Source organism: Ursus maritimus, unplaced genomic scaffold (assembly GCF_017311325.1).
Source record: "Ursus maritimus isolate PB19 unplaced genomic scaffold, ASM1731132v1 scaffold_7, whole genome shotgun sequence".
In the NCBI taxonomy this organism is placed as follows: Eukaryota; Metazoa; Chordata; class Mammalia; order Carnivora; family Ursidae; genus Ursus; species Ursus maritimus.
This window is the reverse complement of record NW_024426885.1, coordinates 26,877,214-26,900,141: the sequence shown is the minus strand read 5'-3', so window position 1 is coordinate 26,900,141 and position 22,928 is coordinate 26,877,214. Positions and strand designations below refer to the sequence as shown.

General features: G+C 36.6%; 1 protein-coding gene across 4 annotated transcripts in view; it reads left to right on the top strand.

Moving 5' to 3' along the window:
- The window catches only part of BTRC (beta-transducin repeat containing E3 ubiquitin protein ligase), a 168,815-nt gene that overhangs the window by 53,218 nt on the left and 92,669 nt on the right, over positions 1 to 22,928 (top strand). For 2 of the 4 annotated variants that reach the window (XM_008708279.2, XM_008708219.2), the window contains exon 2: positions 1,344 to 1,451. The exons of the other annotated variants lie outside the window; for them this stretch is intronic. In XM_008708279.2, coding sequence (XP_008706501.1) covers positions 1,344 to 1,451 — 108 coding nt within the window. The remainder of the gene's footprint in view (positions 1 to 1,343; positions 1,452 to 22,928) is intronic. 4 annotated transcript variants of the gene reach the window in all.

Here is a 22,928-nt window from a genome sequence, read left to right as displayed (position 1 = left end):
TACATTCTAAATTCATGATCATGAATAAAAACTTTGATTTTTCCTTGGGCATTAGTCACCTTAACTGTAAACAAGGAAATAATGACCTCAAAGCAGGATCTAGACCAGATCAATTTTTTTGGAGTCCTTTGTAGCACTATTCTTATCTCAGTTATAGAGATGTGACCAATGAATACCATATTTTGTTTCCTAATACTAATTCCTGTAACTAGAATATTTTAAGAATAAAAAAAGTCCCACGATGATATTTAATAAAGACTTAAAATTTAAAGTTTAATATTATATGTATTGACTGCTATATTTTAAAATATGTATTGCTGTTTTTATATGTGCTATGATCAGGTATTTAGTTTTTTTTAGTACTATTAGATTTTTGATGGACCAAACCTCAGCCTGGGATACATTTAGAGAAACTTGAAGAATGTAAAAATTCTTCTAAAAGATACAGTGTTTTATAAGACTATAGGAGCAATAACACTAATACTGTTTAATTAGTGTTACTAGAAATCATCATTTCTACCCTTTTTTCCTACTGAATACATTATATGTATATTTATACTCACACATACCTTTTTATTTAGAAGATTTTAATACCAGCAACTCTTTTGTGTTCTCTTTTTCTCTTTCTCTTTTTCTGTCCTTGTCTCTCTTTCTTTGTTGTTGTTTTCCCTTCTGTTTGGGTTGTCCTCCCCCCACCCCACCCCCCAATCCATCTGGAAAGATGGAAGAGGCAGCTGCTATGGTAACTGTGCATTTTGGTTAATGAATAGCAGACTAACAAGATACATAAAACATATGCAAACTGTGCAGAGTTGGCTGTTGTCAAAGCTGTGGGGGTATAATACTTCCTCTTTTCCTTCTCCCCACCTTCTAAAAAAAAAAAACAATTTTCCTGTTGTATTTTGTTTCCTGATTTACCATTCCTAATAATGAAATTACCGTGAAGTGTTCTTTTTCTGTTTAGTCTGTAAAGTATTTCACCCTGTGGTGAATTTATGGGAGATGAGTTGAGGTGCACAGAGGAAAAGAATTGATTAGTTGGATTAAGAAGTAGATTTCCTTTAGACTCATTCATAAAAGAACAGAGACAAAATTTTTTACTAAATATTTGGGTTTTTTGACCTATAACCTCCTTTCTTTCACCTTGACTTTTGACCACTAGTGCCCCTTTCAAGGTTCTCTCCGGGGTTAGAAATAGTTAAGTAGTATGTTTCTTGAATATGTTTCTATCATAAAGGCCAGCTGCAACTGGAATATTGCATTCAGCCAAGCCTTGAAAATTCCTGTAATCTGTGCCATCCTGTCTCATACTGTCCCATCTCATAGTTGTCCTCTCTCTGCAGTGCTCTATGCCCAGGTCTCTGTGGCTGGGCTGCTCCAGCCTGGCGGACAGCATGCCTTCGCTGCGATGCCTGTATAACCCAGGGACTGGCGCACTCACAGCTTTCCAGGTACTTTCTCTGTCTCTGTGGGTTATTTGCGGGCATTAGTGTGCGTGTCTAATTCATTAGTGTGTCCTCCTTCTTTCCTATGCTTTACTTATGTTCACGTTCTCTCCTTCGTATTGCCTGTATTTCACATCACTCAGTACTCTTTTAATGATTCATTTTTAATGTAGACCCAGACTGATTCACTCTTAAGACATTTTTATTACTGTGATTGGTTTGCCAGAATTGACATAGCACAACTTGACTGTTGGTTTTCATATCTAGTACAAGTATGATAGTGAATTTTAAAGTAATTTCAACAAATAGCATTTACTATGTAACGTTTGCTCTGGACCTAGATAAAGCCAATTAATATAATTAATCAATTAATTACAACCAGTTGCCTGAATACCTTCTTGTGTTTTTCTTAGGATTATTAAAAATAAAAAGGGCTCTAATTCAGAGTGTCTCCTGGTTACTATACTCCTCTATATATTTTGGGGTAAAATCTGCATTTATTTATCTCTTAATTAACAGGTCTAGTTTCAAGGTGGAAGGGCCTTTTAAGACCTTGAGTACAATATTCAGCTTGAAACAGTCCAGCTGGTCTTGCATGAACTGACAGATTCTTGTTCCCTTTAGCCTTTCTTAGAGGCTATTAGGACAATTCTAGGTTGTGAGAGAAATCTATAGAGAGAATGGAACATTTGTAGAGAAAAATATAAGAAAGAGCTTGATGCCCATAGCTTACAGATTAAGATACTATATATAGTGATTTTCTTGGCAGAAATGTTATCTGTCCACCTCAGGTATTTGCAGTTTGTGTTTAGCATTTGATAGTAATATACAAGTTAGCTTTTTGTTTGTTTTTAACCTATGTAGTTCATATTCTGTTTAGAGAATTTCAAATGCAAGCTGTAAGCAAGCATCAGGATGCTTATGACTATAGTCTTAGTTAAAACAGAGGAAGTTAAGTATTCTACATTCCTGAACTGTGCTAACAATTGCTGGTCCTTAATGATACTATATTAGTGGTGATAATGCTAGATATTTCTATTTGTCCTTTGTAAGACATAATATTAAACTTCCTTTGCTTGTCTTAGGAGATATAATATATGAAAGTGTGTAGGCTCTAACATTAGTTAAATCAGGGCTTACATACTGTCTTTGTCACTAGTATGATCCTGAGCAAGTCATTTCACTCTCATCCTTATGTTCCTCATCCGTACATGGGGACTACAATAAAGGCATGCAGTAAAATGGCTGCTGTTATCATCTTCATCGTCATTAATATTATTGCTGTTGTTGTTAAAGAATATTGCTATCTTGATAGTATCAATTTATTTCAAATATTTAAATTTTTGCTAGATGTCATATTGATAAAGTTTCTGCTCTCAAGGAACTCATGGACTAACCTATGGGTTTTTCATCTTTTTGGGTTGTAATAAGTTGAGTCAAACTACATAGTCTAAGAGAACAGTCACTGCAAGACTGCCCTCGTTTCAGATGCAAATTGCAAGTGTAGGAACCCCCATGACCACATTCATGTTTGATAATTCAGTAGAAAAGACTCACAGAACTCACTGAAAGCTATTATACTTACAGTTTATTACAGGGTGAGAACACAGGTTAAAATTATCTAAAAAAACAAAGAGACAATGGGCAGATTCTCGAGGGGACCAGATATAGAACTTCCTGTCATCATCTCCCCATGGATTCATGATCTGGCCACAGTATATGACAATACACACAGGGTATTGCCAGCTAGGGAAGTTTACCCAAGTCTTTGGTGTCTAGAGTTTTTTGGGGGCCCAATTACAAACTGCCTGCATGGCTGACTGTTAGTATCTAGCCCCTTCTGTAGGCCACATTAATGCTTTCAGTCTCCATTTCCTCTCAGGATTGGAACTGATAAAGTATGGCTCAAAGCCTCCACTATAAATCATATTTTTCCAGTGGCCAAAATCCTCAGGCAAAGAAAGACCCTCCTCTTAGGTAAGAAGTTCCAGAGGCCTAGATACCACCTCCCAGTAGCCAAGGCAGAAGCCAGACCTGTCTTTGGGTAAGGTTAGTTCTTCACTACACAGAGGTCTGGACTCCTTTGAGAATTTGAAGGGAACTATTGATCTTAGAAAAATGCATATGACACTTAGGCAAAATTTTATTTAATAGTTATATGTATAATTATTATATTTCTATTAAATTACATGATTCCCAGAGTCTGAACTCCCAAACTGAAAAATCCTATGAGAGAAATGTGCAGGGAGCCATAAGAATATATAAATGAGGAACCTGATGTAATCCAAAGGTGAGGGTAAGGAAGATCAGGTAATAAATGTTTGAGTTAAGGTCTTGAGGATGAGTAGGAATTAACTAGGCAAAAGGGAGGAGGGGGAAATGTTTCAGGCCTAAGGAAGAGGCAATGCAAAGACTCTGGGGACAGGTGGAGCTTGGTGCATTTAAGGACTCTACTGAAAAAAGACTATTATTTTAGAGAAGGAGGAGAATGGAGCTAGGAAAGACTGGGAAGCTTGATCAGGCAGGATTTGTGGGCCATCTTAGCCTTGATGCTAAGAAGAGCAGTAAGCTGTTGACCTGATCAGATTTGCATTTATTTTTTATTATTATTTATAAAGATTTATGTATTTATTTGAGAGAGAGCATGCGCATGAGTGGGGGTGGGAGGGGCAGAGGGAGAGGGAGAAGCAGACTCCCCCATGATGCGGAGCTCCATCCCAGGACCCTGACATCTGACGTGAGCAGAAAGTAGACTCTTTTTTTTTTTTTTTAAAGATTTTATTTATTTATGTGACAGAGAGACAGCCAGAGAGAGAGGGAACACAGCAGGGGAGTGGGAGAGGAAGAAGCAGGCTCCCAGTGGAGGAGCCCGATGTGGGACTCGATCCCGGAGTACCGGGATCACGCCCTGAGCCGAAGGCAGACGCTCAATGACTGCGCTACCCAGGCGCTTCCAGAAGGCAGACTCTTAACCAACTGAGCCACCCAGCCACCCCCATATTTGCAGTTAGATGTATTACTTCTAGCTATTCTAAGGATAATTTCAGTAATTGAAGAGAGAGATAGTGGCAGTTTGGTTTTGGTCTTGGTACTCCTTTGCATTCTTAAAAATTACTGAGGACACCAAAGTGCTTTTATTTATGTGGGTTATATCTACTGATACTTACTATTGGAAATTAGAACTGAGGAAAAATTTAAGTATTTATTTATTACTTCATTTAAAGTAACTGTAATAAACCCATGCTGGGGCATCTGGGTGGCTCAGTTGGTTAAGTGTCTGCCTTCTGCACGGGTGGTGATCCCAGGGTCTTGGGATCAAGTCCCGCATCAGACTCCTTGCTCTTCGGGGAGCCTGCTTTTCTCTCTGCCTATGCCTTTCTCTTTCTCTCTGTGTCTTTCATGAATAAATGAATAAAATCTTTAAAAAGCCCCATTACATGCTAATACAAATAAAATATTTTATGAAAAATAACCTTTATAAAAAAATCAATTAAGACTGGCATTGTATTACATTTTTTACAAATCTCTTTAATGTCTGGATTAATAAAAGACAGCTGGATTCTCATTTCAGTTTCTGCATTCAGTCTGTTGTGATGTGGTATTTTGAATAGATGAAGAATATCCAACCACACAGATATATAGTTTAAAAAGAGAGAGATACTTTAATACCCTTTTCAGTTAGTTGTAATTTCTTAAAGATTAGTTGCAGTATAGAATCTGAAACTATATCAGTAAACTTTTTGTGCTCTGTTACATTAAAATGCATTGGTCTCAATCTTTTCAACAGATCATGCTGGAACAATTGGACATCTATGTGCAAAATAGTGAACCTCAACTGTTACATAGCATCATATACAAAAATTAACTCAGATTGGATGATAGGCCTACACATGAGCTAAAATTACAAAACTAATAGGAAAAAATGAGGGAGAAAAAGATCGTTGTGACTTTGGGTTTGGCACACCACAGTGAGATACTGCTACATTACTACCACGTGCTTCTTCTCACCCTGGGATGTAGGAATTAGGAATTTGGTAGACCCTAGGTAGTTAAAACATCCTAGCTTAATATGAGAAATGTGCTAGAAAATTCCTTGAAAGCAGAAGCAATCTCTTATATTTATCAGTTGACCTACACAGTGTCTGTAGAGTGCTTTTTAGTATTTGGGGCCCAGTAAATACTAATGATTTGAACTATATTAGATCAGTGGTAAAGATAATCATATGCAATTAAAAATTGTACCAGTTAAAATTATCTGACCTGGACACCAAGATACTGAAAATATTCAAATTTTCATTTCATTCGGTCTAAAGCAATCTTAAATTTCAGGTCAGTAGGAAAGAATTCTGAAATTTTGCTGTCACTGTCGGGACTTTCTCTGTTTGGTCTTAATAAAAAAATCAGCCAATATCTATTTGGAAAAATATTTTTGAGTCTCCTTATAAGTTACTACTTCTCAGATATATTTGGAGGAAAGTTGATTTAGAGATTTTGGAAAAATCAGGAATAAATCAGGAATAAATTGTGTATGGGCCTTGAAGTATATTGCAGGAGTGAAATTGTGTTGCATAGGCAGAAAAGAGGTACTTAAGAAACATTTTAGAAAAGCAGACCAAAGGCTATTTTATAGTGTAGTGGTTATGAGCTTGGGCCCTGATGCCAGACTGCTTGAGATTTGAGCCCGGCTCTGTCTGGGTATGACCTTGGACAAGTACTTGACCTCTCTCTACCTCAGTGTTTTTTGTTTTTTTTTTAAGATTTTATTTATTTATTTGACAGAGAGAGACAGCCAGCGAGAGAGGGAACACAAGCAGGAGTGGGAGAGGAAGAAGCAGGCTTCCCAGTGGAGCAGGGAGCCCGATGTGGGGCTCGATCCCAGAACCCTGGGATCACGCCCTGAGCCGAAGGCAGACGCTTAACGACTGAGCTACCCAGGCGCCCCTCTACCTCAGTTTGTTTATCATTAAAATGGGGATGATAATAGTAACTAGCTCATTGAGTTGTTAAACAAGTTAAGTTTATAACAGTGTCTGGAAGGTGAATGGGTTTTATATTAGCAGAAAAATGCACAGAGGATAGATTTGGAGGCTTTCAGCAAATACTGCTTTTCACCTTGGTATAAAACAATATGCTATTAAATTCTTATTTTTTTCATTCCTCGTGGCCCAATTTTGTATCATAGGGAAGCCTACTTATGGTTCATGTATTGATGAGAAAATTTTGCTTTTCTCAATATTATTATGGGTATTCATAGTTTATTTTTCTCATCATTTTGTCATATGTAGCAAAAATGGAAGAAATGGGCTTATATTCTGGTTTTATTCTATTAATTCAATAATTTGTTCTGTCAGGTACAGTGTGCATAGGTGCTCAATATTACGGGCTGACTAAATTTACAGATACAGGACTTAAATCTATTCTTTCCTGTTCCCACTACTAGAATTAACAACAACCTTAGTACATTTACATCTTTCTAGTTTGGCTGTTATTTTATTTACCTATTTAGATTTTTGTTAATGTAAAATTTACACACATAGAAATACACAGATCTAAAGTGTACTCTCAGATGAGTTTGACAAATCTATACATTTACGTAACCTCATTCTCAAGATACAGAACATTTTCATGATCTGAGAAAGTTCCTTTTTACCCCCTTCCAATTAGTATTCATCCCCACTATGCAATGACTGTTCTGATTTGCCACCAAAGATTAGTTTTTGCCTATTCTTCAACTTCATACAGATAAAATTCATATAGCATACATTCTTTTGTCTTTTTTGTTTTGATCTATATGTTTTTGAGATTTGTCCATTTAGTTATGTTTATCAGTAATTTATTTTTATTGCTGAATATGTTCTGTTGTATTACTGTGCCGCAATTTGTTTATCCGTCTATTAGTAGACATTTGGCTTGCTTCCATTTTTTTGACTATGAATAAAGCTACTATATACAGTTTGTATAAGTCTTTTTGTGGACATCTGTTTTTATTTCTCTTGGTAAATGCCTAAGAATGGAATTGCTGGGTCATAAAGTATATTTTTAACTTTAAAAGAGACAGTCAAATGGAAATAGTCAAGTGTCCATCAACTGATGAATGGATAAAGAAGATGTGGTGTATATATATATATATATATATATACACACACGATGGAATATTACTCAACCATAAAAAGAATAAAATCTTACCATTTGCAGCAACATGGATGGAGCAAGAGAATATTATGCTAAGCAAAATAAGTCCGGAAAGACAAATACATAAGATTTCACTCATTTGGAATTTAAGAAACAGAACAAACGAGCAAAGGCAAAGAGAGAGTGGCAAGCCAAGAAACAGACTTTAACTGTAGAGAACAAACTGGTTACCATAGGGGAGTTGGGGGTGGTGGGTGAAATAGGTGATGGGGATTAAGGGGGACACTTGCTGTGATGATCACTGGGTGTTGTATGGAAGTGTTGAATCACTATATTGTACACCTGAAACTAATATTACACTGTATGTTAACTAACTGGAATTAAAATAAAAACTTAAAGAAAAGAGACAGTCAAGTAGTTCTTCAAAGTGGTTATCCCAGAAGCAATACTCATTTTAGTAATATTGCCAAATGTGGTAATAGCTTCATGGTATTTTTTTTCCTTGAAATTATTGCATTCCTTTAGTAAGTTTGAAGTACCTTCAAAGTCAAAGTTCTATGACAATAGAAAAAGAAGAGCCTTGGAATCATTATTGAATTTGTTGGGTTCTCATCAGTAACTCAGATGGAAATGGCAACATTGGGATGGTTTGATTATTAAGATTTCACACCATACGTTTTAAGCTAGTGACAGAAAAGATGCTGAGAATATTGTTTAAATAGATTCTATGAGGACATAGTTAATTTGAACATACTTTCATTTTCATCATTCCGTTGGTTTGTCCTGGAAAATATATGGGTGATTAAGAGGATTTCTGTTGATTAACAGTGGATGTATTTTGTGGAATCATTTGCTCATCCTCAGCAAGTGGTGATCTTATTGTCTATGATATTAAATGAGAATGAGCAGTAGAAAGAAGTGTTTAAAAATAGCTGAGTAATTAAGATTCTTTATTTTCTTTAGACATTGAAAGAAAAGAAATTCTAACAGTAAGGCTATAACTAGATTTATATGACCTTAGAATATTTTAGGTGTCAAGTATAGCTATAGTATTTTAGGGAAATCTTGAGCTAAATGAACCCTGTAATATTTTAATATTACCAAGGGTCCCTTGTCAAAGGTTGAAATTGTTGGAGGTTGACTTTAGGAGAGAGAGTGTATTTTATTGTTTAAAAATATTTAGAGGTCTACTAAATCTTACCATCTGCTAAGTGGAATGTTAAAATGGAACAGTACTAGGAAAATTAAGGATTATTCAGAGTGTACGTATGTATGGAAGTCTTCATTTTACATTTGAAGTTTTAGAGTAATATGCCTTATCATACTGACTATAAACTAACATTCAAATCTTATCAGAAAACAATATCATTAAAGAAAATTTTCCCATGACAAAAATGCTTACCAAGCCTAGGTGATACGTGCCCCCCCCATTGTATATGAATAATCTCTGTACAGCATAATTTCTGTATAATAAAAAAATTCAGTTCTTTTTTTGTGCATATGTTGGCATTTGACCTAAGTTTATCCCAGCTATACAGCCTTTACATTAGTTCACATATAGGGGCAAATAAAATATGTTTTTATTATTTATTATTTTTTAAAAAGATTTTATTTATTTGTCAGAGAGAGTGAGAGCACAAGCAGGGGGAGTGGCAGGGAGAGGGAGAAGCAGGCTCCCCGCTGAGCAGGGAGCCGGATGCAGGACTCGATCCCAGGACCTGAGATCATGACCTGAGCCAAAGGCAGACGCTTCACCAACTGAGCCACCTAGGCATCCCAAAAAAATGTTTTTATTTTGTGTGTGTGTGTGTGGGGGGGACACACAGATTTTCCCCTTCTTCTAAAACTAATTTATTTGGTTATTATTACTATTTGGTAAATATATAAACAAGAAAGTATCACCCATAATCCTTGTACTTTAAGATAATCATCATGTTAGTTTCCTTTAGTCTGGAATGACATCCATTTGTGCATGCATGTACACACGCAGGCATGTCTGGGCAAATGTAGTATAGTTTTAAAATACTTTCTATTCATGGGGCGCCTGGGTGGCTCAGTCGTTAAGCGTCTGCCTTCAGCTCAGGTCACGATCCTGGGGTCCTGGGATTGAGCCCCGCATCGGGCTCCCTGCTCAGCGCGAAGCCTGCTTCTTCCTCTCTTACTCCCCCTGCTTGTGTTCCCTCTCTCGCTGGCTGTCTCTCTCTCTGTCAAATAAATAAATAAAATCTTTAAAAAAAAAAATAAAGTACTTTCTATTCCATTTAAGTATAAAATGATATACAAATTAAAATTTTAGTATTGTAGAAAATAATCAAAGAAGAAATATTTTAAGTGTCCTCCTAGATATTATCACTTTATTGAAACTAATACTTTTGAATTTTAACTATGTCCTGTTCTTGTCCAAATTCTACATTCATCACTCGGTTTCATTGATTTCTGTCACTCTTTATCGCCTGGCAGTTGCTTACATGTTTGAAAATTGAACATAGTTTGAACTTGGTTTACCATTCATGTAATGAATTCTTAGCCATTTCAGATTTACAGTTCTCCAAAGGTACTGTGTTCTTATGTGTCTGTGTCTTTGCAAATTCTGTTTTCCCTACCTGGAGAACCCTACAAAAAATACCTATCCTCCCTAGCCCCTACCTCCCACACTTATCTACCTGGCTACTTAATAGTCTCCGTGATTCAACTCAAGTAGTTTTACCTCTGGAATAAAGGTCCTTGCTGATCTTTTCACCCTCCCCCTTAACGTCATCAGAGCATCTGTACCCTGGGCATGCAATAGATACCTCTGTCATAGCACTGATACGCTATTTCAGTTGTTCCCTCACTAGACTTGAGTTTTTTGAGAGTAGGACGATGTTTTGTTCATTTTATATTTCCACTGTCAAGTACAGTGTTTGATACAAAGTATGTACTTTATGAATTTTTGCTAAACAAATGAATGGACGTAAATAATTTGAAGAAAACTATTGACATATATAGAGTGGGAGGAGAGAAAGCATCAGATTGCTGATGATACCTATATATACACACACAACTGGTGTGTGTTCAGAAAGAAGTCATGATAATTAAACATTTCAAAGACCACAGTGCATTTACATGGAAAAAATGAAAACATGCTGAATCTGATTTATGGGCAGTCCTCAAATTTTATGTATTTGGCTTTCATACAGCTCACACTATGATGATCCCCTCTGAATTAAATTTTGTGTGCTGAATTTGGACTCTTGTTGATGAACAAATGCACATTTCAAGCTATTAAATAGTGGCACTGCCAGCCAGTTAACAGTTCAGTTTCAATGATGTCAACATCTTTATCTTCACAGCAGTGTGTGTTTGTGCAATTATTTGACTATTTTATTGCATTTTACCCTTATTCTATGAAAGAACAGACACTGGGAAAATTAAAATGATGATAGTAGTGATAAACAACAGTCTAGAGAAAAGATGGAATTCATTAAGCATACTGAAAAGTGACCCTTTAGGCTTGATTAGGCACAAAATTAGAGTACATGTGCAAAATTTTGGAAATATATTGTTGAAGGTAATTTTTTTTTAAGATTTTGTTTGAGAGAGATAGAGATAACAACAGAGATAGATATTGAGAGAGAGCAGGAGCAGGGAGGAGCGGGAGAAGCAGGCTCCCCACTGAGCAGGGATCGCAGGACTCTGGGATCATGACCTGAGCTGAAGGCAAACGCTTAACCGACTGAGCCACCCAGGTGCCCCTGACGATCATTTCTTAAAAAGAAAGTGTAATTATAGATTTAAAAAAGCATTTTAGCTAACATTGGAAATTTTTGTTCTGCTTCTACCCTTTCAGCGTTATACACATTTCACTAAGAAAAGGAGAGATGAACTGAATTTTCTGCATTTTACCTTGTCCTGGAAGTAGTTTTTCTTAGAGGAATCATTAGGACCGATTTGTCTTTCAAGATACCCACTTGGGTTATTTAAATACACTAATTATTTCAAGTTTTGTAATAATAGATTCCTCCATTGCTGAGTATTTTGACATGCCCGTGATGCTGGTAAAGTTCATTTACAGGCTCATGTGCATCATCATCTCAGACAATCAGATTTCCTTAAAAATTTTTTCCTACTCATTCTTTTTTATAAATTTTTATTTTATTTATTTTTTATTTTTTATTTATTTGAGAGGGAGAGCATGAGCAGGGGAGAGGGGTAGTGGGAGAAGCCGACTCCCTGACCTGATGCGGGGCTCCATCTCAGGTCGTTCTGAAAAGTTAAGCTCTTCACTCTGTGAAGAGGGCTTAGCTTTCGTTTATGTTCAGTAATGTTGGATTTTCCCTAATTGCTTTAAATTCAACATGACCCCTAATGGCCAGAGGGAGAGTACCAGTGCCCCAAGGGGCCCGGGGTTGCCCCAGGGTAGGAAGCGCAGACTGGAAGAATGGAATTGGTGAAAACTGTAAGGGTGATGGGAGCCTCTGTGGATGCACTGTCCTTACCAGAGAAATTCTCGCTGTGGGCAGGTAAGACTAACCTGTATCTTCTGAGGTACTTATTACTTTCTTTGTATTCCAAGATTACCTTCTTGTTACTCCCATCTTGTGCTGAGTAGAGGCCAGGGCATTATAGGAGTTCCTTTGCGCTATTCAGGAGTCATTGTTGGTTGTTTTGTGACTGCCACAGCCATTTGTACCTTCTGTCACTAGTGTTCTGCTTTATGTGGTAGGTAGTGCTTTATTGTCTTGCTGTCCTTCCTTGTGTTAGTTTCTAGACTTGGTATTTTATGTGGACTGTCAAGATGTGCAGTCTTGGTAGATAGGCAGCATTTAGGAAACTTCTTGGTCATTTTTCATAGAGAGGGAAACCCAGGTTATTTATGACAGCCTCATTGGGGAAAAAAAATTTCATTTGTTTAGCTGCATAGGCCTCTAAGAATTGTAATACTTTACTGTTGGGAGGTGATACCCATGAGTTTTGTTTTTCCTGGGAGGGATGTTGAGTAGCTTTGAGCTTTTCTGTATTCTCTGGCCCAGTCCTCTGGAGACCAAGTCTATTATATTTTGAAATAGTTATTTGGGTCTAAGATGTAGTACATCATTATGAAACGGTGTGTTGCGGTGTACCTTCCCCTGCTGGGTCATCTGTCATCTGCCTTTTAAAGTTCTCAGGTGTACCATTCAAATCCTCAAGACCTTTGTTGCAAACCTAGTATCTGTGTCTTGTTATGAATTAAACCGGAATTCTGTGCCCTGTAAAATTGACATTAAGAAAGAGTATATGCATTTTCGTCTATGATCCTTTAGCAAAAAGTTCAAATCTTAGCCTGATACGGTCTGATTTTTTTTGAGTTGGAGGTCATAAACAGGAAAGAGAGTAGAGGGTGAGTATTCATTTTGTGTTTGCATGTTTCGGACACACACACACACAAATATATATAGCGCACTACTTCAGACTAGTAAATACAAAGCTTTTGTATAGCATGTAAAGTTTTATATTTGAAAGAAAGCACATGATTATTTTCACTAAAATATAGCTGCTGCTGTTCATTGCAGTTTCTACCCTTTGCATGAGCCATGTTTTTAGGTGAGTGCCCGTTTCTTCACTGGTATTAAAACATAAGGGAAATTTCTAGTCTAATATTTGTGTATTTCCCCCCGATTTTTAAATTGGCAGGCCATTAATTTTTTAAAGCATTTCAGTTGCAGTGTAGTGCAGTCCTTTGGGGGGAATTGGTAAAATGAGGATAAAATGGGTACAGGATTCCAACAGCTTGAAAATAATGCAGTATTTGACCAAAATCTCTTTTGTGTTCCCTGCTCTGGTTCTATTCCAGTGGTCCTGGAAATGTGCCTATGGACTATTTACGGTGAGATTATAAAACCGAATCATGATTTTGGTGAATAGAAGCCAGAGCATGTGGCTCCAGCACCCCAGCTGGCAGTAAGCTCTCCCTAGGTTTATGAATGTAGTTAGATGGCCCCCAACTGTTTACAAGACAGCAGAGGTGAGGTCTTTGATTGACAAGTCAGAAATGCATTATATCATTCTCTCTGCCAGTCTCTGGTTCATGCTGTTAAAAATGTCAGCCTCCAAGTTTGAATGGCAGCCTGAGGGCCTTAGAAGCTTTTTGTTTTCTGAGATGGAAACACAAATTGGATGTGTGCCTGAGCGCTTCATCCTGGGCTGTAATTTCATCTTTTAGCTAAGAACCACAAGGTACACGAGCAAAGCACCCTGTAAACAATAATACTGTGGAAAAAAAAATAAACAAGGTCGTGTTTCTGGTACGTTGATCCGATGGTGTCCTGACCTCTATCACGTTGAACATCTCCACTCTGATTGCTGTTCCCTTTGGCATTACAATGAGAGAAAGAGAGACTGACATAGGAGGAAAAGATTTAAAGTTGCAGTGTCGTTGCACATTCCTTGTATTGGCTATGAAATATTGAACTGTCAGAATGTGACACTTAGTTTTTTAAGCAACCTTTCTTGTTTGAGGTGTTTGCAGTTCATTCCTTTCTTCCCCATTTGTCTGCTCTCATTGATAGGGTTGGAGGTAGTTGCCTTAAATGCATGAGAAGGGACAATGTTAAAGAGAAGTGGTGCTGATGGAGCCAAATAAACTTAACACCGGAACATAAGTGCAGGCTGTGAGGCATGGGCAAAAGGAGACTGAAGTTGGGTTAGTTCGTTAATCGGGGGTTTATAGGAACACTCTATCGTAAGGAAGAATCAGTTTAGGTCTCTGCTCTGCTTCTGTGGAGGGTGGCGGTTGGGAAAGCAGTGGTGGGTAGAGAGAAGAGATGGACTAACACTGCGTTAAACTGATAGCCTACTATATAGATAGCCTCCTATATAACAGTATTGTCAGTCACATCAAAATTAACCTAGCTATGTTATTTATTGCTCTAATTATCCAGTGTCTTTGGGAAGTGGCTCATTATGAAAGACTTAAAATTTTAGCAAGAAAAAGAACTTTTTTTAATGTGCAAAATTCATATTTATAGTAAGGTTGATGAATAGGTCATATGAAGGGACCAATTTGTTTGTATTAGTACAACTTAGTGGCATATGAATAGAAAATCTTTGTTGAAAAAGCCAAACCGTAGATTCTTGGTAAACATTTTCTAGTAGTAGAATGTGTTTTCTGTTGCTCTTTGTTTTCAGTTGCAATATATGTTAAAACAACAAATATTTTATATTTTTAAGATTTTCCTTCCTAAGAAAACGCCACTATCGATAGATGTGTGCTATTATCTTAATTCCTTTTGGGGGCATAGGCCTTACCAGTAAAGTTTTAAGTGAGAATGACCTTTTGTAATTCTTCTGGAGAATGAAAAAGTAGAAGTTTGTGTTGAAAGTACTTGAATTAATACTATTGATGGTTGTTGCTGTTTTAACACTATTGATGTTTTTAAAGGACAGCTGTTTAGTTTAGCTCTCTCTCTTTGCAAATGTGAGAGGCAGGAAAGCTATTCTCTATCACAAATACAAAGTGAAATGCACTGAAAAAATGGTGGTAATCATTTTTGACATTTTTAAAATTCCCTCCTTTGAGGTCATGCCGGAAAGAGAAGAGATAATTTTTTTAAAATAATGCCCTGCTCCCTTGTACCCAGAATTATGTCCTCACTTAACAAAACACAGTACAAGACCAAAGGGAGGAATATTGAGAATTAGTTACTGTTGTTTTAACTATTGCTCTCTATTTTTAAAGCATAAATATTGATGTAGATTTGCATTAAGGGACAAGAACCCCGAGAACCCATTGTCTTGACTCAGTTGGGGCGGGGGAGTTCAAAAATCATTGTCTGATTTCTTGAGGATGAATAAAAACAAACCATTCTTTTCAATCTTGGAAGAATAAGAGGTGTGTAAGTGCTTATCAAAGAAATAAGGTTATAAATATGTACATTTATGAAATCAACTAAATCTTAACATAGAGAAACTGTACAAAATTTCTTCTTCTCTTGGTATATTATTAATGCATCAGTTACTGTGAAAATGCCTGAGCCCACGGGCTTTTATACAGCCACACCTCCATAATAATGATTAGCTTTATTACCTAAAGTCCAGGCTTGCCTTAAGAGCAAAAATCAGTGTATTCATAGAACCTTAGAATTTCAGCATTGGGAGGGATATAGAAATCCATTTGGTTGCAGATAGGAATCCTTTATGAAATGTTTGGCAGGGGGTCATATAATCTCTGCTTGATCTCTGCCCAGCCTCACTTGTTGAGGCATCTTGTTTTCTTTTTCACTGTTGATTCTGTAAGAAAGTGTTCTCTCAAGAAAGAGTCAAACTTTTTGTTCATTTAGTGATTAGAATTCTGCCTTTCCGAGTAATAATAGAGTAATTGTTCTCATGTTTATATATTTATATGTTTGAGGATAGCTATCATGTTGCTTTGTTTTCTGTTCTCAGGGTGAATATTCCTGGTTCTTCAAAGAGTATTTCTTTGGAAAATACCAGTATTCATTCTTGCCATTTTTATAACCTCTTATTTTGGTGGAGGGCGTTATCATTCTGGTTGTCCTTCCTTGTGAGTGCATTCCACCTTGACAGTGTCCTCATTACAATGTGGCATGCATAACTAGAGGCAGTCTGCAAAAGTGTGTAGTAGCGTAGTGTACAGGGAAACATCTTGTTTTGAGCATAATTTGGATTATGTAATTTAATTACTGCAGCCTAAAACTGAAATCCTTCTAGGTGTAGGGGATAGAAAACTCTCTAGGAACTTAGCTTGGGTTTGTTTCCTCACCTTTTCTTTGAAGCCAGAAAAGCATATGTAAGCACTTTGAAAAATGACATAATGTGGTGGCATATCTGGTACAGGTATTTTAAACGTAGCTCCAGTTCCTGAAGATGGCGAACATCTGCTTAGAGGTATTGTAGAGCTCCACAATGCACTAATTGAATTACTCTTTTCTGGAGTTGCCGACTGCACTAATTGAATTAGAATCTGCGTGTGTGTGTGTGTGTGTGTGTGTGTGTGTGTGTGTGTATGTGTGTATAACTGAAATAATTCCAGCCTTACCGGGAGAGACCGTGGGAGATATGACTGATGGCGTGTACTGTGCTGCTATCTAATGGCAGCCTATGGAACTACTGCGTGGTCTCCAGGGAAGAGAGAATGCAGTGTTCTGATCCGCTGTGACCTCAGTCTAACCCGTGCAGTTTAGTTCAAAAGGTCTCAGGGTGTATTTTTGTAATTCTAAATCTAAGAAGAAAGGTGATTAATTTCTCCATTAAAAATTAAGATAGGTTTTATTAGACACAAAATTTTTAAAGAAGTATTAAGTTGTAAATATTCAACTGAATTTTAAAATTTCTAACCCCTAATATAATGGGTGAAAACAAATCCAAATGTACTGAGTTAATGGATCGTGTTCTTTCTTATTTTGCCTTTCATATGACACAAATGTAAAAAAGAATTACTTTTTCGTAATGTCTTAGCATCACAGAAAGGAAGAATGTTATAGTGTTTGGGTTCTTAAATGAAATTTCTTTGTGGTTGTTAAAATACTGAGATCAGGCAGCTGAAGAGTATTAACAAATTTTGCCGTACATGAGTATGCTTTGTAAAGTTTTTAAAATTGTTACAGGAAAAACATTTTAATTATAGCAGCATCAGCGCCAAGTTCTACAAATCTCTGTTGCTCTAGTTAGTCATTTAAAATTTAAGTTTACCGCAAATTTGGGCAAGTGTGAAATTCTCAGAAGTGAAGTAGGTAATTCTCTTCCTTTTCTAAAAAAAGAATCTGTTAGTTACAATTTAATGCTTTTGGTAAAACATCGTGAAAGTACAATTTTGTACAACGTTAATAGCAAACACACTGAGGAGAACTCAGCATGAATTGCTGTTTTGATTCAGTTTGAGCATTCTAACTTGTAAAATAGCCCTTCACAGAAAAATCCGTATGTGTAATCACTTGATTTATAGAGTGTGTATGCGTGCATGTGATACCACTTCATGAACAGAGAAGTGCTGTCAGTCACCTTTCTGAGCATTTAAAATGATCTTTTAACTTTGTTGTATGAAAGAAACATAAGGTATTACAAAAGTTTTAATCTCTTCTGTATAATCTTTATTATTAAAATAAAGTGTAAGTTTGAAATAATCTAGTATTTTGTAGGCAAGTTTGTTTTTTATTGTAAGATTGAACTACTTAGGTTTTGTTTAAATAAATGGCTCTGATGAAAATGACTGAAATACCCAATATGCACTTTATATCGGCTTTAAGGGCATTTTTACTGTTTTAGAAAATGCATTTTTACATCATATAGATCTAAAGCTTTATAAACAACATTGCCATTCACAACTAACCACAATTCCATTTAATTCATAGGTAGAGTACCTTCTGTGTGCCAGGGACTTTACAAAGTATTGGGCATAAATTAAGAGTCAGACCCTGTCCTCAAGGAGCTTATAGTTATTTATTAGACATTTATTGAGAACCTATGTACTAGGCACTGTGCGTATAATTTGGGGAGACTAGTGTGAATCACCATTTGTTTAATGTATTTTTCCCATTCGTTGAGCTAGAGGTCTGGCTTACTAGCAGTCTTAAGGAAGCAGTATACTGATGTTCATAACTCATCTCAGCAAAAAGATTGATGTGTATATTTCAGACTAGTCTGCCTCTTAAATGGCTTTCCCTTTCCTTTAGACACCTTCTAAGGGGGCAGTATTGTTTTTGGTAGTTTTAGGTGTAGCTTAAAAAGGAATGGGTAACGTTTGTTACAGTGCCTCCTGCTGGTAGATAATAGATTTTCAATCCTTGTCTCCAGAATTGGTAGTGCCCACTTGTGGTTTGGTAGTTAGGTCAGGGCTTCTTCTAAGGCTGTAAATGGGAAAGAGTCCATTGCATACAAGGTATAAAATGCTTCTTTAAACAGTCTATTTCTAGCACCTAAATTGTCCTGGGACCAGCCCTTGATATAAAAATTCATAGAAACCCGTTTTTCACAGAGTGTGGTAACTCCTTGCCATAGTGCTGTAGTGTTAAAATTCACATTGGCCAGGTTGTTCTGTAAATTAAACACTGACAGCTACCCTCAGGGGAACAGCCAATGTATTTATGATGATGTGCTGATTACACAAAATACACTGCAAGCAGAAAACAGCTGCAGAGAACAAACCTCTTAAAAAGAATACAATTACAAATAGCACCCTCAGTATTTCTAGTGGTGACTGTAGAATACAGCATGCTAATGCAGGTTTCTTACTTAGTCTGCCTGAAAACAAAAAATCCGAAGGAGATAAGTTAAATTATGGTTGATTGTACATGTGGTGTCGACATAGCAGTAAACAAATTTTGTTTCTGAAGAGCATAGGTACAAGAGTACAAATGGCAGGTGCATAGTAGTCTCTTCCCCCACCCCTCCTTTTTGCTAGTAGGTTTTATTACTGCTTTTCTCATATGCAGTAGGGCATGGCCTTGTGATAAGGATTCTGGACATTTGAAGGATATTACATACACAATGAGTTGGGCAGGGGAGTATCTAAATTGTGTTTTTAAAAATCCAGTAGAAACTTGGTATGCTGGGGTTTAGTTATCAACATTTTGTTTGAAGATACAGCTCTGTCTTTTCATTGTTATTAGTAGCTTTGAAGATGTTTACCTTTGGAATTAATAAAAGGAGTCATGTCTTTGTATCTATGGTAAGGTCTTTCTGATTTCTTAGATTTTTTTTTTTTTTGAATGCGGTGTTTGGGGACACTGGAATGGTTGGGTGATTGCATATTTTTAGGAGAATCAACTTTAAGGTATGTCCCCTTTCATCCCCTTTTGCGTGTTCCTGGTCACATGCAGACAGGTAAGAAGATAAGAAAAAATGTTAATTATCCTTGTTTGAGATTGTGTTACAGTTTAGGGTTAGTATTTATCAAATATTTCAGCTGCTGAGCATGGTAGCTTCTGTTTAAATCAGTAGAAAATATGTTGATCTTCCAAGACATAAATTTACTCAAGCCAACTCTGAGGTATAGCAAGGGGGACTTAGTGATTGGAAACAGTTCACTTCACCCGCCTGAAACTAAGAATCAACTTTTCAGTGTATGGATCACTGGTATGTAATAATCGACTATTATTGGTCTGTCTGTTGGTCTCTTTTTAAATCAGTTTGGAACCTCCTGGAGTTATTTTCTTGCTCTGCTGACATCAATCCCATGTGGCAGAGGAGTTGTATATAACCAGTTTGGTTTAATCAATAGAATAATTGATAAACCAGATAAGATTTAAACTGATTATAGCCCCAACAGAATTCTCCAGAGGCCTTGGACTCTCTTAATTTTGACATGTGTGTTGTGTACCCTGAGGATGAAGTGCAGTTTGAATTATCTGTTTTTATTTGCTTAATGACGGGGAGGGTGTTAAAGTCAAATGTTTAATTAACCCAGCAATGGGCTGCGTTGTCACTTACACACAGCTGATTGAGATATCTCATGGAGAATACTGAATAGGAATGATAATGTGGCACTGGGACGGAAGATTGCTTTTTCAATCCATTTGCTGGGTCACTGCTTTGAATGTCTTATTGGATGAAAGGCATTCAGCCTGGAGAAAAAATTCAGCATTTAAGTACATTTTGTTCTCTTCTCCCCCTCCAGCCCCCTCCCTGCCCAGAAGTTAACTAAAACAGATATGTTCTAGGTTTAATAAGCCATTCATGTACTAGTAAGAGATCAGGGTAGTCAGTAGCCTGAAGCTACATAATTTCCCGTGGAAACGGAAAAATCCTACTAGCCTCCAAGGTATTCTAAATGTGAGCTCTTTTGTCCCTCACATGCCTTGTTCCTTGCCATTATTGTGTAGTTGTCTTTGGTTACTTGTCTCTTGCCTCTTTCTGTTGCGTTTGCTTGATATGCAGCTACTCTAAGTCCACAGGCAGACCTTTTCCCCTACAGAAGCATATACTGTTGTTCATTTTTACCGTTTCATGCTGTTGGCTTCTATTTGGTTGTATTTCTGATCAAATATTATAGTGAGATTGTTGAACTATTTAGAAAGATGAAAATGTGAAGCATAGAGATTCTTGTTCTTTTGCTCCTTCTATTATAGAAACAGTCGGTTCCTGGTATATTTCATTTTGTAGAGAGGCAGTTTGCTTTCTGTATGGACTAAAAAACTAGGCCAGGAAAGATTCTAATAGCCCACACCATAAAAAATGCAGTCCAGGCAATTGGAGTTTTAATGACTTGCTGCCCTGACTAGCCTTATAATCAAATGTAAAATTCTTTGGAGGCCTATTGAGCAAAACTTTAAAAAAATTTTATCATGACTTTCCTTTTGTGTGGTTCTTACGTTTCTTCCTTCTATCCCCTAAAGATCTAAACCAGGAATTTACTAATTTTTTTTCTTTGCTTTAGTCATTTGTATTCCAGAGAGCACAATAGGGAGAAGGATACAAGATTGATTTTTTTTTTATGTGTGTCCTCTTGAAAGCATAGTGTGGGGCATGACTACTTGGAGGTTGGGGGGGGGCGGATTTACAAAGCAATAGAAGCATGCAGCTAGTTTTCAGGCGCAGGTTGGACTTCTGCAGGTCAGGGCAGACCAGATGAGTAGCTTATCTTGAGGGACGCAAGTAATAGACCAAATATAGAGCAGCTATTTCAGGAATCATGTAGGTCATTTAATTATCCATTATGATTGAGTGGCTAATGCTCTTTTGGCAATTACATGACCTCTGTTATTCTTGAAACCTTTCCAGGCCCTCGTGGGTCGAATGACCCACCAGTCAGTGCTTGCAGACTTCATTCCACTCAGAAGGAAAAGATGCTGGGAACTACTGGCATTTAGAAATGGCTATGCTTAATCTTTACCGACCACTACCCAGAATATCTTTTGTACAGCAGTCAGTGATAGGCAACTGGTTTTGAAGTCAACTATTCCTTCATTGTCTTCATTGCAAGAGCAAGAGGTACATTGGTTTCCATATGAAGGAATTGTGGCAAAACAAACTTTAATACCAAAGTTGGCTATTACGGTATTCACAGGTTCTGTGCTGCAAGAGCAAGTACTATGGTATTAAAACTAATGTTTGATCTCTGTCAAACCAGTCATCCATTACAAAACTCTGAAGTTAGTAAAGCAGTTTTTTCATTGATAATGCAACAACATGCTATTGATGGTACTAATAACAGATTTTTAAAAATCATTGATTGTAATTAATTTTAATTAATTAAATTAGCCAATTTAAATTTGCTAATCATTATAATAATTTTTATGATTTTAGCATGATTATTTAAATAAAAAGGTCACTTTAAAATTGAGATGCTGATCCAAGATTGAATAATTCTGGAACACATTTGGATTAATGTTTCTCATTTGTTTTTTCTTTAGTCAACAAAGCATATTTCCAAAGAAAACTTTACTTCTGCTAAATGATAGTGAAACTTACTTTTTTTTTTGAAGATTTTATTTATTTATTTGACAGAGAGAGACAGCCAGCGAGAGAGGGAACACAAGCAGGGGAAGTGGGAGAGGAAGAAGCAGGCTCATAGCAGAGGAGCCTGATGTGGGGCTCGATCCCATAATGCCGGGATCACCCCTGAGCCGAAGGCAGACACTTAACAACTGTGCCACCCAGGCGCCCCTGAAACTTATTTTTTAAGTTTATAGTGACTTACAGTCACTTATAGTGACTTTTCAAGTAATTCTGAGAAAAGGAAATATAGATTTCTTGTGATTCTTTAGATTAAGAACAGTTATAGTGTGGAAAGGAATGACAAATTATTTGTAGGATTTGTCAGGCATGCATAAACAAAATTCTGTATACTTAGCAAAATGGAAGATTTAACATATATAACCATTCTCTAGCATTCCAATAATTTAAGACCGTAGGCTTAAGAGAAATAATTTTGTTAGAATAACATACAAACATATCCTTTAAGTAGAAACCATTTGTGTTGTTATAGAAAACAAATCTTCTACTGGAGAAAAAGAAAACTATTTTTAAATTTGTTATACATCAAAGAGCATTGTTAAAGCAACTACAAAAACCTACAAGGTTGTTTATTCCTGGGGCAGTAAAATTAGCCATCTTTCCAAGTGAATTTGTTAAACTACTCCTGGTAGAACTCCCAAGTTAATCTGTTTTGGTTTTATTTTCATTTTGTTGTTTGGTAATGTTAACAAATGAAAAATTGAAGATGTGAATTGGTGTTTATGACCTTTGACCCTCCAGAAATAGAAGCCCCCTCACTTAAACTTTAAATCCTTCAGTCCAGTACTACCTTGGTATCTGGCTACATAGAGGCTATGAGAATGCATTCAGTGTAAATTATATTAGCTGTTTTCTGTTGAAAAACATATTTTCTGTTATTGTAGTTTTTTAAGCTTCTGTAATGGAGATGAGCAGAAAATG